Source organism: Macrosteles quadrilineatus, unplaced genomic scaffold (genome assembly GCF_028750875.1).
Source record: "Macrosteles quadrilineatus isolate MER2022 unplaced genomic scaffold, UCM_ALF_1.0 Scaffold_4__1_contigs__length_99947679, whole genome shotgun sequence".
Lineage (NCBI taxonomy): Eukaryota > Metazoa > Arthropoda > Insecta > Hemiptera > Cicadellidae > Macrosteles > Macrosteles quadrilineatus.
In genome coordinates, this window is record NW_026542597.1 from 26,295,453 (window position 1) to 26,309,481 (window position 14,029).

General features: G+C 34.6%; 1 protein-coding gene across 1 annotated transcript; it reads right to left on the reverse strand.

The window, feature by feature from the left end:
• Nucleotides 1–1,434: 1,434 nt before the first annotated feature.
• On the reverse strand, nt 1,435–12,442 carry LOC128992096 (SPRY domain-containing protein 7). Its single transcript, XM_054415502.1, has 5 exons — nt 12,064–12,442; nt 11,666–11,782; nt 8,251–8,411; nt 6,815–6,917; nt 1,435–5,219 (listed from the first exon to the last, which is right to left on the reverse strand). The coding sequence occupies exons 1-5, from the start codon at nt 12,179–12,181 to the stop codon at nt 5,122–5,124; spliced, it is 597 nt and encodes a 198-aa protein (XP_054271477.1). The 5' UTR covers nt 12,182–12,442; the 3' UTR covers nt 1,435–5,121.
• Nucleotides 12,443–14,029: the final 1,587 nt, after the last annotated feature.

A 14,029-nucleotide genomic window follows, 5' to 3' on the forward strand; every position in this document is an offset into this window, starting at 1 on the left:
TCCAAAATACATTGTAATTAATTGCATTACAGTACTTACGTAATTTCCTTATGGTGTCAATTGAAGTATTATAATATCACAATACTACATTCCACACCATAAGGCAATAAAGTAAGTAAAAAAGCGCCAAAACTACTAGAAACGTGTTCTGCGCATGCGCGGGCCCAAGAGACACGAGACATGTCTGTCCAAACACCGACCGGTTGGTTCGCTCGAGACACGCGTCTGCGACACGAGTCGCGGACAACGTGTCTGCGACACTGGTGTGTAACGCTCCATAAGTTAACATAGGTTGGTTTTCGAGGGGCATGTCGCGGGCACGAAAAATATCGGCGACATCATATCCGCGATACCGGTGTGTAACCCGCCTTAGTACGTTGCCAGTTTTGTTAAATTTGTTATTGAGATTTAGACATACTGTACAACAATTCGATAAACATTTCATGAGCTCGAGCATTTTCTAAAGTCACTCTAATTTAGCGAAAGGATTTAAAAATTAAAACTTATTTTACCTCACTTCAATGTTTAATGCTGTCGTAATGATGGGCTTAACGACCAGTCCTAAACTTTGAGATTTTGTCTTCAGTAAGAAAGGTTCGCACATATTTAAGTATATTTTAATCACCTCTCTGGTAATGTTGCAAAATTTCTTTTTAAGCTCTACTTACATAGCTTTCTCTTTATTATGACACACTCGTAAGTGAGCTGCACAATTCAGCGTTTGCACAAACTAGAAATACCCACAACCCGACGTGTGCAATCCCTCTTGATCACATCGCGTAGTTGGTATTTTGGATTTGCTCAATCGCCGAAGAACGTTTTGACTTCGGCATTTCAGTAAATAAATTTACCCACAACGCGGTCTGGGCATTTCACTTCAGCCAATGTCCGAATAAAATGCTCACTCCGCGACGTGGGTATTTCACACTTTCTACATCGCGGAGTGGGTAGAAATTTTGGACATTGTCCGATTTTGGACATTGTTCTGGTACATAAACAATGATGACAGAAACTTTGTTTACTACGTGAAGTCGGCAATAATCTGTTTACCGCACTTATTTTAAACTGCATTTACACCAGATTTTACAGTTTAAAATGTTCCAACTTTTTGGGATGAATGTGGCTAAAGATTCAATCGTATGTTCACCATAATTTAAACAGGAACACACCTTCCTACTCAGAAAACAAATGAAGAAAGGCTAGACAGTTTAACTCTAGCTAAATTACATTATACCAGCTGATTGATACTGTTTGATCACAATTGAAAGATAAACATATTAATAATTCAGATTCAGACGCTAAAAGCCGGTGTGACTTCATGTCCATAGAATCAATTACAGTCAAATGTGGTAGGATATTCGATGAAGTCAGTTATCATCGCAAGTTAGAAAACATTCTTCTAAGCTTGTTTCAGGTTTGAAAGGAACTAAACCATTTAAAAATAACATTTATTACAATATTTTACAATATCACATCAACGTGATTGCTGAAAGGAACCAGCTTTATAGTAAGGAATGGGTATGAGCAAACTTGCATGTAACATAAAGGTTAATCATATAAAATCACTTGATATGTACGGAGTACATTTTTGTAATTAAAGCTTTTGGACATCACAGAGGAGAATCAGAAATTATTTATGTGCAAAATGGATAATTTTCTTGCGTTACCACTACATTTAGTATGTTCATTACTGAAAATGCAACGAATAAAATCCTTAAAGTTTGGGTTTTCTCGGTGCAAAAGTAGAACAGAGAAAGTCTGCTCTCCTCTCATTTAAGGTATTTTAATGGTATACTGTTTTCACAGAAGGGAGCAGACTGCCACTGCACAAGCGGAAAATCGCATCTCCACACTCCACTCCGCTCTAAGTTTCTGCACCAAGGAAAACTCAACTTTAAAATGCTTACTGATTAACTTATGTGCCCCACAAACTTAGGATTGGAAATTGATACTGGAATTGACATCCCATCTACGTTGGTCGGCTGTGCTGTAGTCAGATTATTTGCTTTAAGACGACATAGTTAAATTTTTAATCATCCTCTTGTGCTTCCATTTAAGTTGTATTTTCTGTTTTAGGCTAAATTAATATATTGTGCTAAAGTAGTAGATTGGGATGTAAGCTTCAGTTTAAATACAATAAGATGCTCTCTGAGACTCCAACCACAGTTCGCTCAAGCAACACACTTCACTTTAAATATGTAATTACCATGTCTTTAGAGACCATTGTCCTTCTAAACAAATGTTTTTAGACCCGAGTATCATTTGAAAATTTATGTCCTGGTTGTAACAGAATGCAAAAGTTAGATGATGGAAACTGCACTAACTTTGAGATGCTTCTAGATGATACCCTTCATACAATCTTTTGGTGCACCGTATTCAAGACAAAGTAACAGCAACTTCAAATAAAATTAGCAGAGCATCAACACTCAGAATCTGGCCAGAATCATGATACAAAAAACCAGTTGGATGGAACCTAGCAGGAAGCCAGATTCGCAACATCATGGAAGAGAAGATGGAGGAACTGAAACGTTGAGAAATAATGTATCTGACCATGAAGTTATACAGAATTGATGATTCAATGGTCAGAGAAAGGGCAAGAGAAGAGAGGTTGTTTTTAGTGGGTTGCCATGAGGGAGGAGGGAAGACATCCCCAATACCTTTAGGGTGGGACCTGGTAAGGCATCTGCTAACCGATTATGTCCTTTCTCGGAAAAAGAAATGTTGTGGTTGTCCCCAATTCCCATTAATTAATTATTAAAAGATGAACTGTTAAAACCCCTTCAAAATGGATGTGTCACAACAAATTGTAACTGTACCAAATAATATCAGGAAATAACTTCTGATTCTTCAGATCTGTCAAGAAAAATGTTATTTTACAGAAGGTAAAACAATCTTGATATTTTAAATAGGTGAATAATTGCACTCACAGACAAACAAAAGTAAAAAATGATTATCAAAATGGATTTGACGGAAACACTTGTAACTATACTAAATAAAAGCAGGAAATAACTTCTGATTCTTCACATCTGTCAAGAAAAAATGTTATATTTATATTTTATAGAAGGTAAAAAAAAAACAATCTTGATATTTTAAATAGGTGAATAATTGCACTCACAGACAAACAAAAGTTAAAAAATGATGATGTAATGGAAATTATAAATTACCAGACTCGAACGCTATCAATAGTTACAAATGCCACTTCAAAGTTAAAGTATCATATGGCAAAAGCCAAAAAGTTTCATACGTCATTTACGAAAGAAGTTGTTAACGGTACTCACATGAAATAATTTGCAATACCAAAACACTAATTCCTGGTAATTTCCAGTATACTATTGCATACTAACTATTCGCTGATAGAACCAGTTGGAAGTAGCCTAAATAAATATTGTTCTTAATTTTAGATGATGAGAATCAATTTGTATTTGATAGCGTCTTTTATAGATTGTCTTCTGATTCATAAATTCAAAGAAAGTGACAAACCAAAAAAAAAGGAACAAAATTAACATGGGCAAATTTATTTAAAGTTACAGTACCCTAATTTCATTAAGAATCTTATCTTTAGCAAATTTATAACAATTGTGTACTGTTAAGCTGGGTTTTCCTAGGCGCGGAAGTGGGGCGTGCGTGGAGAAGCGATTTCAGCTTTTCCAGTGGCACATTATATTACACAAGACAGAAGAGCGGGTACCCCTCTCTGTGTTCCACTTCCGCCCCTTAGAAAACGCAGCTTTGAGGTAATAATGATATTCTAGAAAGTTTATACAGTTAATTACTTAATTAACATAGTTAATTGATTATTTGGTAATGGTTATGATTGTATATTCTTTGGGGCTGGTAATTGAAAATAGAGTTCCAAAAGCAAACCATGAATGTACAATTCCTCTAATTTAGTCTTGAAGTAAAACATGTTCAGTTGTCAAACAATATAGGTAATAGAAATTCCAGTTCCTCCATAAAACACAATAACATTAAAAACAAAATACAAAGCGGAGGACGGAATATTCCTAAGGAGAAAAACAATATCTGAACTAGGCTAAAACACATATGACAAACACAGTTTTGTCTAAAACAAGGGTTTTAAGTAGACCTAGGTAAGTAGATACCCCGTACTTAAAATTATAAATTCGTCTCATCATCAGGTCTCAAAACTTGGAATGTATCAATCTTAAACACAAAACAATAACACTCGCAAGCAAGTTAATAAATAAATAAAACAACAAAAATAAGCTATAAGTGCCTTTCCAGTTTCATTATGATTCATTTTTTTAAATTTAAACACTCAAAGATAGGTATTTCAGTAGTGTGGTGGTCTGAAAATGAACAGAGTTTGTACTAGTAAATATGCTCACGCCATAGACTAACCCACACAAGTAGACTTCTCATCCCATTGTAAATTTTGAAGCTAGTTTTTCGTGTCTAGTTCATGTACACTGGGGGTTAGTGTCGATGAAATTTTGTTTCTATTATTTTAGGACTAATTTCTTGATTTGAACTTTACTGTTTGGTTATATAACTAGGGTACGAGTAATTGTTTACGATTAGATTGTATTATTTGGTTAAACAGGGTTTTAAATGACTGAAATAACAAGAAACAAAATGTAATCAAAACACAAGCTGTTGAGTTCATCGTACAGAACTAACAATAAAATTGGCTTCACCTGTTCCATAAGGATGAGAGGGGGTATGTTTTATCTATGTTTACGCTCACAGTTTAGGATAAAAATATATAAATAATTAAGTCTTTAAAATCTAAAGTAAGTCAAGTTACTAGGTCAATAAGTGAACAAATACATTACATTAACTAATATAAAACTTAATCAAGTGGTCCCCCACAAATTTAAGTACATTATTTGAAAATTACACTTATTATCAAGGGTGACATCTTGTCAAGGGTCTTGTTATCAAGGTCCCTGTGTATATGTATATAATCATCAAAAATTCCTAGCATTGATCAGACTACCAAAACTGTATAAAATAAAAAAGTCAGTTCTTCCCTTAGTTTTACAGTCAAAATCTGCAAGTGTAATATAGATTTAATATGATAAACGATTTGAAATACTCAGTTGGAACTTTTAGTTCACTTAGACATGTCAATAAACATTTAAAAATTTGTTAAAATGGTTACAGGAGAGATTGCTCCAGCATGATGCGGTCGAAACCACTCGGCGGAGGATGTTGGAAGTTGTCAACTATTATGTCGAGGATCGCTCCCTCGTCAACTGAAACAAAACGAGAACACAACTTACGTGTTTAGTTTTCAGACTGAAAATGATACACTACAATGCATTGATGGTTTCCACAAATTTAAGAAAACTTTAAGGGACGGCTACTAGGGAAGTGTAGTCTGCAGGTGTTTTCTGGTAGTGGAAAAACGGTGAGGCAGCTGGTGCTTTATTACTGTTGCTCGACTGAGTTATACTATAGAAGAGTAGGGAGCCCAATAACGACAAATAATCTTATTAAATATCATAAACACAACTATTATCAATGCAATATTAATTTCTAACTAAAATCCCTATTAATTCAAATCAGTCAATGTTAAGATTTTTTTTACAACAATAAGACACAAGATACAAGAGATTACAAGATACAAGATATACAAGATTCTTTATTTGGTCGATTGAACAGTAAAAGTTATAGACTACGTCAAATTGTTAAGTTAGGCTAAAGGTACATACAAATTGAACTATTGCATACAGTACAGGTACATAGTGAATGGACATTTTTGGTTGACTAGATTTAGTAGGAACATTTAAGCTGTAAATACTATATACAAAGGAATAAAAACATAAAGGTTACTAGACACAAACAATAAACATGTGAAAAACTCTTAGGTTCAGTGTAGACTGTCCGCAACTACAATTATTTGAATTTGTTAAAATTGGTTTTATTTCAGAACTTTAAGAAAGCCACTCCAATCAGTTATAAGCTCTCTTCCATGATGTCTTGCATCTTTTAGAGGTATTTCAACTTACTCTTTTCATCAAGTTCAATAACCAATTATCAATTATTGAGATAAGGACGCCCCCTAGGTGGGTATTTTAACCCATATATGAGTGAAGGATGAGTGTAGAACGGAGTGTGATGCCTTGTGTAGCTTTGTTACGGACTAGTCACTAGTCAGTACCATTTATTAAAAGCTTAATGATCAAGGACAGCTGGGTTCAGTATCTTTTTTTTTTTTAAAGAGGTTGGCGGCCTCTTTTAACCTTGCATTTGCCCGTCCACATAGACTAAGATCTTCTCTCTCCAGTACCTGATTTGATCCATATTTATCCAACATCCCACAAATAAAATATTTAATAAATATTTAATATTATTATTTTATATTATTATTTAATATTAAATATTTAATATTTAATTTGGATAAATATACAAATATTTATCCATATTTGTATTAACATCCAACACCCCGAGTATTATAGTTAATCCAATACTTTCTAAAGTTGCTACGTCAAATCCAAACTGTTGCAAAGCATTTTTATTAAATCTTATTAAATTAAAAAAATATATGAATAGGCCTACACTGAGCCAAACTCGTAGAAAATGTACAAAGCTAGTTTTTTTTTGTTTTTTTTTTAATAATAACTTATGGTACCGGTAGGCTAAACGTTACTGAAGGAAGTTTAGATTTATGTAGTAAATTTATTTTACTCAATTTTGACTTTTTGCTATGTTTTTGGTATACATTTTATTATTTATCGTACAGAACAAATTCTACCGTTCAAAATAATAGCCTAGTTGTTAAGCGCAGCAACGCGCGCCGGGTGACTGCTAGTAAAGATTTAAAATCAAATTGTTGGTCATCACTTACCAAATAAAGCAGGGTAGACAGTTCCTCGTACCCCCGTTATTGGCTTCTCCATTGGTTTTCCATTCACATAGAAATTCAATTCAATGTGATCAAATGACACCCCCTAAACAAATTAAAGAGATTATTAAGGAAAGATATATTATACCAAACAATAATAAATTCTCACATGGAAATCATGAGCCAAACTTCCAAACTTTGTAGAGAATGAATGATCACTCTAGCATACTGTGGTAATGTGGGTATGCTGTGATGGGACCAAAAATAAAACTAGAATAGGCCTACTCTCAAGGAAGGAGGGTAGGCCTAAGCAAAAATTATTTCTACTAAATTTCGATAGCACAAGACCATTGTCCACGCCATTTGTGGGACACGTAGAACTCCATCTCGGAAGTTTTGTAAATAGCCAATTGTAAATATGTACATATAAATTATTTGGATTTGGACGCAGCGCAGCTTATCCAGTGCTTACTGGTCTCGGTCAAAGAAGAAGGTAATCAGGTAATCAGCATAAACTAAGTGTTTTACATTTCTATACAAAAACAATTAATAGGTAGGCCTACAGAATTATAGTGGAAATTATGACGTCCATTGAATGTTCACAATTTTCACGTGATTGTAGGAAATTCCATCCCAGGCCTAGGCCGCACCTAAATTTGGCACTGGCTCCTGTTGGGGAAGCTGGGGTCCGTGGTCATTGACCTAGGGGTTCAGGTGGGTGTTTAAAGTTGTATTTCCTTTTCCAAATTGGTATTTTCAATAAACAGAACTATTGATTCAAACTTCCAGGCTCCCTTTTGGTTTTTGTTATTCGTTTTATTCTTTGATAATTATGGGTTAAAATCAAAGATAGTTTTGTGAGAGATATTTAGAGTTTTCTTGAGCTGAGTACTAAATATGGATAAACAAAAAAAGTAAATGTGGATAAACCTCTAGGGTATCATCAAGTTTTATAACTGCAAACCCTACTGATATACAATACTTAGTAGCAACCCTGTTTATGATGCATTAGAAAAATACAAATAACTTAAGTTAAAAATAAAATTGAAATAGGGTCTTTTCAAGAAGAGGGATACCTTTCTCTATATAGGTAGTATGCTACAGCAGTTAGGTGAGGTTAAGTTTAGCCTAGTTAAGATAAATAAATAAATATTAACCAATTGAACATTTTACATGTAAATAAAAGTTAAGAGCACATGAAAAACTTGTTAAGAAGCAAATTTAGACCTTAAAATAGATTTAAGCCCTCTTTTTTCAGAAATGCACCTTGTGTTTACAAAAGATACATTTTGTAAACATTACCTTTTTTGTTGTTATCATAAACTAAACCAACCCAACCTAACCTAACCACCCCAGCATACTGTAAATGAGTGGCAGATATTCTGACTAGAATTGTTTTCCTTGAGATACAGATTGGCCCTACAACTGTTGACACTTACTAGTATGTCTCCCTCCACCGCATTGTTTGTGACTCTGTCCACCTCGGTGTTGTTGTGACGTTGGACGCCGTCGTGACACAAGACCCACGACTCAGAGTCTTTGCCACCCGGCGCTGCATTAATGTCAGTGTTCCTCGTTGCTAATCCCACGCCCCATACACCTGAACATTAAAACTTTTATCTAGCTACACATTTTAAGTTCTTAAATGATTTCCACAACTTAAAAAGTGTCATTTCTGTTGTTTTTTGCCTCCTGATCACAAATTTAAATTAATCTAGAGGTTAAAATACCTTTAATCCGTCAAAGTGATCAAACGTCACCGATGAGCGGCGACCGGTTTCAGCCCAGCTGTGGGGCCATCTTCAGGCGATGAAGGAACATAAATATCACTCCGAAGAGGTCGTCATACAGTCCATAAATACGTCACGAGAAACAACACATAGATACATTATTTACAAACACACGTGTGGCCACAAATTAACTGCGCGGCGGACGGTACGCGTACATTAAGTTGCTAGTCCAGACTGTCGTCACTGCCGTCTTGTCCATCTGCCATCCCCCTCCCCCTCCTCCAGTTCTTATCAGGTCCTTTGTGTGTTGTTACTATTCTTTCAATGCCGACTGCTGTCTCATATAAAAAATTACTTTCAAAAGAGGCTTTTTCGTTTAAAATGTGTTGGGGATTTTCCTTGCCAGCTTTGTAGATTTCGTACTCTTCTATTACATTTAAATGTCTGCCTTTGGTTTTGTGGATTTGTAGAATTTTTAAATTATTGTCTATTGAAGTGTATGAATGATTGTTTGTAATTAGATGCTCAGCAAATGCGGAATTTTGTTTCTGTGTGGACTTCTTTGGCAGGTGCTCTTTGAAACGTGCTTTGAAAGATCGCGCAGTTTGACCTATATAAAAACTGGGGCAAGTGTCACAATTAATTTTGTAAACACCTGTTAGTTCATTTTTATCAGATGAGGATTTTCTTTTTTCTTTTAGGAGGGATGACAATTTGTTTGAGGTTCTAAAAGATAATTTGACATTGTTTTTCGACAGCTCATTTTTTAGAGTGTTGTTTAGACTAATGCCATATTCTGTTGAAGTAAAAACTATTTTTTCAGAATTCATGGTTGAAGCTTTATTTTTGTTTTTATGTTTATGTATTAGTTTATCGACCATATCACTTCTATAGCCGTTAGAGACTGCGATGAACTTGATGGTATTTATTTCTTCATTGTAGTCGTTATCGTTCATAGGGATAGATAGCAATCGGCTGACGAAACTGTGGTATGCTGCCATTTTATGACTTTGAGGATGATGTGAGTTGATGTGAATTGTCTGGGATGATGTGGTCGGTTTCCTGTATATTTTAAATTGAAATTTATTTGTTGATCTAGATATTGTGAGGTCCAAAAAGTTTAATGACTTGTTGTTTTCTTCTTCTAACGTGAATTTTAGATTGTTATGTAAGCTGTTAAGGAATGAGCCAAGCATTTTTAGTTGTCTTTTTGTCCCATTAAACAGGACAATCGTGTCATCAACATAGCGGTAATAAAACACAATTTTGTTCTTGAGTCTGTTATTATCTGACCATAGATATTTATTCTCAACATGGTTTAAGAACATCTCAGCAAGGATACTAGATAAGGGCGAACCCATGGCTAGTCCGTCATTTTGTGAAAATATGTCGTCTTCAAATTTAAAATAGTTCTGTTTGAGTACAGTTCTGGTGAGTTTAATTAGTTCGTCAATCATAGCAATGTTGAGAGAAGAGTTGTTACATAGGTTTTCTTTCAATATTTTCAAAGTTTCATCAATCGGGATGTTTGTGTATAAATTGACCACATCAAAGGAAGCCAGCAAGTAGTTGTCTTTCAACTGTATATTGGCAATTTTATTGACTAAGTCGGAGCTATTTTTTAGACTATTGTTATTGTGGAATTTATATTCTCTTCTTATAATCGTATCAAGTTTTTTGGCAATTTTGTAACCTGGGGATGGGATAAAGTTAACGAGCGGACGTATGGGCATATCATTTTTGTGAACTTAATGTACGCGTACCGTCCGCCGCGCAGTTAATTTGTGGCCACACGTGTGTTTGTAAATAATGTATCTATGTGTTGTTTCTCGTGACGTATTTATGGACTGTATGACGACCTCTTCGGAGTGATATTTATGTTCCTTCATTGCCTGAAGATGGCCCCACAGCTGGGCTGAAACCGGTCGCCGCTCATCGGTGACGTTTGATCACTTTGACGGATTAAAGGTATTTTAACCTCTAGATTAATTTAAAAAGTGTACGAAAGCAAGATTCAGTTTATTAGACTTTTATATTCATATAGGAAGCTGGTTATGTACACATTTATTCTATTGTTTAACATTAAAACTGATTTTTATGATGGGTTAACTAGAATATTAAAATGGTATAAGACCTGGTTAAGTTACCTGTTTCCATCTGTGATCCTAGATTTGTTGTATTGATCAATTGGTTTCAAGGTTATAACCTCAACATCAGGCTCTTGTTGTCACTATTGCGAGATTGTTGAGTTTTAGAAACACACAAGACACTAACATTTAAATAAATAAAACACGAAACATATTGACAGACGATTAACTTAACATAAATTCGGGAACTAGTCCCACACATGACGCGGCACGGGCAGACGTTTTGTCATGACAAACTCAACGATCTCGCAAGAGTGGCAACAAGAGCCTGATGATGAGGTTATAACCTTGAAACCGGTTTACTCAATACAACAAATTTAGGATTACAGACAAAAACAGATAATCTTATACCATTTTAATATTCATGAAGTGATCCTGGACTAAAGAACATCAATATGGGTTTTCTAGGCCTACACTGTTAATTAAGTTACGTTTAGGTAAACACTTCAGATTGGCTATCTACTTTTTGATAAATTGAACAACATTTATCCAGTTTGAATTAGACAATTCACTCTTTGTGTAAATAGCCTAATATAAATTATCTTAAATCAGCCTAACCAGGTAGATTAAACTTGGTGGTTATCGTTTCATTCTTGATTGTTTTGATTTTTGTAGCCTAGCCTATGTAATTTTTTTTGTTCACCTAAAACAATAGGTAGGCTACAGCATTAAAATAATCCTAAGTTATCAATATATGATGTAAAATTTAACCCTACTTTGGATTAGTTTGTCAACGCAAAATAAAAATACTTAGGCCTACAGTATGTGAATACCAGTATGGGAGCAACAAACCTGACTGAGCTTTAAGTGGATTTCTACTTTATTTATTGAGTGTTAATCTTTCTAGGCTACAGCTTTTTTCTCACAAAATTTGTTTAGCTTAAAAAAGTACCGTAGCTTAATAATTTAAGATATTTTCTTAATACAGTAATGAAGTCAAAATTAAATACCGGTACCTTCAAATTCAATAAACAAACCTGATTGTTGAAGTTTAACTTCAAAGTATGATTTACTCTGAACGAGAGGTGCCGTACACAAAGCCCCTCCACTACCGCATATGCGCAGTCCATTCTTGATTATTACAACTTCGTGTCCTGCAAGTGAGGATTATACATTTATAGCTACAGTTTAAGGATACCCCTACAACATATTTCTGGATTACTTACACTTAATATGGTTCATTGAGACGTTAAAAAAATTAGCAACTATTGCTCACATTTTCCAGCTTTTTAATCAAAACCGTCGTAGTTGATGTGAGCCACTAACAGATTGCGCTGATCTAAATAGTTAGGGTGGTAAATTTTAGTGGATACTTGATTAAAACTCATGACTGAGTTATGATAAGAAATAAGCTAAAGTATGGTTAAGAACTTACCCATATGTGAGGTATCCAACACTATTGGATTGTTAATTTCTGGCCTCGGAATATGTTGAGCAGGAAATCCCAACCCATTAAAGCAGCTTTTAAAACAGCAAAGCATTGTAAGAGACATGTTTCACTGTGAAAATAATCCAAAATTTATCTAAAATACCAACATGACGACAGCATGAACTAGGCTTAGCCTACACTAATTTATTTGAAAAAACACATGTTCAGAAATAACTTTGTATCAGCACATAATTTTCTGCATAAATTGGAGTTCTATAAATTACACGTTGTCAGTTATGAATTTTACTAATGAAACGGTAGAAATAATCAAAAATACTGTATTCCAATAATCGCGAAAACAACGGGCAACGGGTGTTGGTGTAGTATTACATCTGGAACAACTCTATTAAACAAACAGAAACAGCCGATATGTTTTTTAGATCGACTCATCGACTTGACAGTTGAGTTGGAGAAAATAACATGATATTTTTCAATTATTCAGGTTAACCAACAACTGTAAAATAACCATTGCCTGTTATGACATATCAGTTTTAAACACTGTAACAGATCCGTTTATTAATGTTTCTTTACCCACAAACATAGCATTGCAAAGTATCTGGTAATTATGTCGACCCCGGCCCCCCGGCATGGCCGACTTTAACTCCAGTCCGCGGCCTGATAGAATTTTCAACGATATTATAGATTAAACATATTACTCAGTGACGTAGCCAGGGGGGGAGGGGTCCTGGGGGTCCGGACCCCCCCCCTTCCGGTCTTAAATATAATATTTTTTTGTTAAATTAAATGTAAAATTATATAATCATACTGTATTGACGTTGGGGTTGATTATTTTCAATGCCAAGAGAGCTAAAAAAGACCGTTTTAGGGCCTATTTTTTCAAATTTTTCCGGGACCCCCATTTTACTCCCGGACTACCCCAACCCCCGGTCGGTCGACCCCCCCTATTTTGAAATCCTGGCTACGTCACTGTATTACTACCTTTAACCTTATCCTGAAATAAACACACACCATCGTCATTGAACAGCTATAGGTATGTGTGTCTTTAAAAAATAGCATATTTGAATGTAAATAGACGAAAACTTAAAATGGGAACACCATGTTGATTTCATGCAACAAAAACTATCTCATGATACGGTACAGCATTAAGTAGAAAACTTAATTTTTATGGTTTTAATGATGCGTCTGTTGTACTTGTATTTCCTATTTGACAAATAGAACTCAATTTGTATTTATGGATGTATCTTTTTCAAAAGGTACGAGAGTTGATTATGGTGTACCCCAAGGCTCAATTCTTGGGCCAATCCTGTTAAATATTTATATAAATGACTTGCCAATTAATTAACATCGAGAGTGTATAGGTATTGACGAGTTTTTGTTTGCAGATGACTTAGGTTTAAAAGTTAGTAATTCAAATTTTCAAATTCAAATTCGTTTATTCAGCTAAAATTAACAAAAAATTTCTTGCATTAGCTAAGTCAGAAAAAAAATACAACTCAAGGCTTACAAATAATATTTGCAAATATGCTTACCATCTATTTACAAAAACTAATTGATCTTATCATTCTTTATTACAGTTTGAAAAAAACTCCTTGACACTGTAACATGAGAAGCTAATTAGATCATTTTTTAAACGTTTCCTAAACTTTGAATGGTTTGATTCCAACTTCAGGGACTTGGATAGGTTATTGTATAGTTTAATACCGTTGTAGAGTGTATGCTTTCTGAAAAAGGAGGTTTTATATTTCGGAATAGGTAAATCATGTGTATTTCGCAAGGGGTAGGGACAGGCTGAAGATTTATCTGAGACTAAAAATAAAGAAAAATGTTGTTTGACAAAAGTTAATGTTTGCAGGATATATAAACTGGGAAAAGTTAAAATGTTATATTTCTTGAAGTAATATCTGCAAGATTGGCGCTTGGGCAGTGAAAAAATAGTTCGCACTGCCCATTT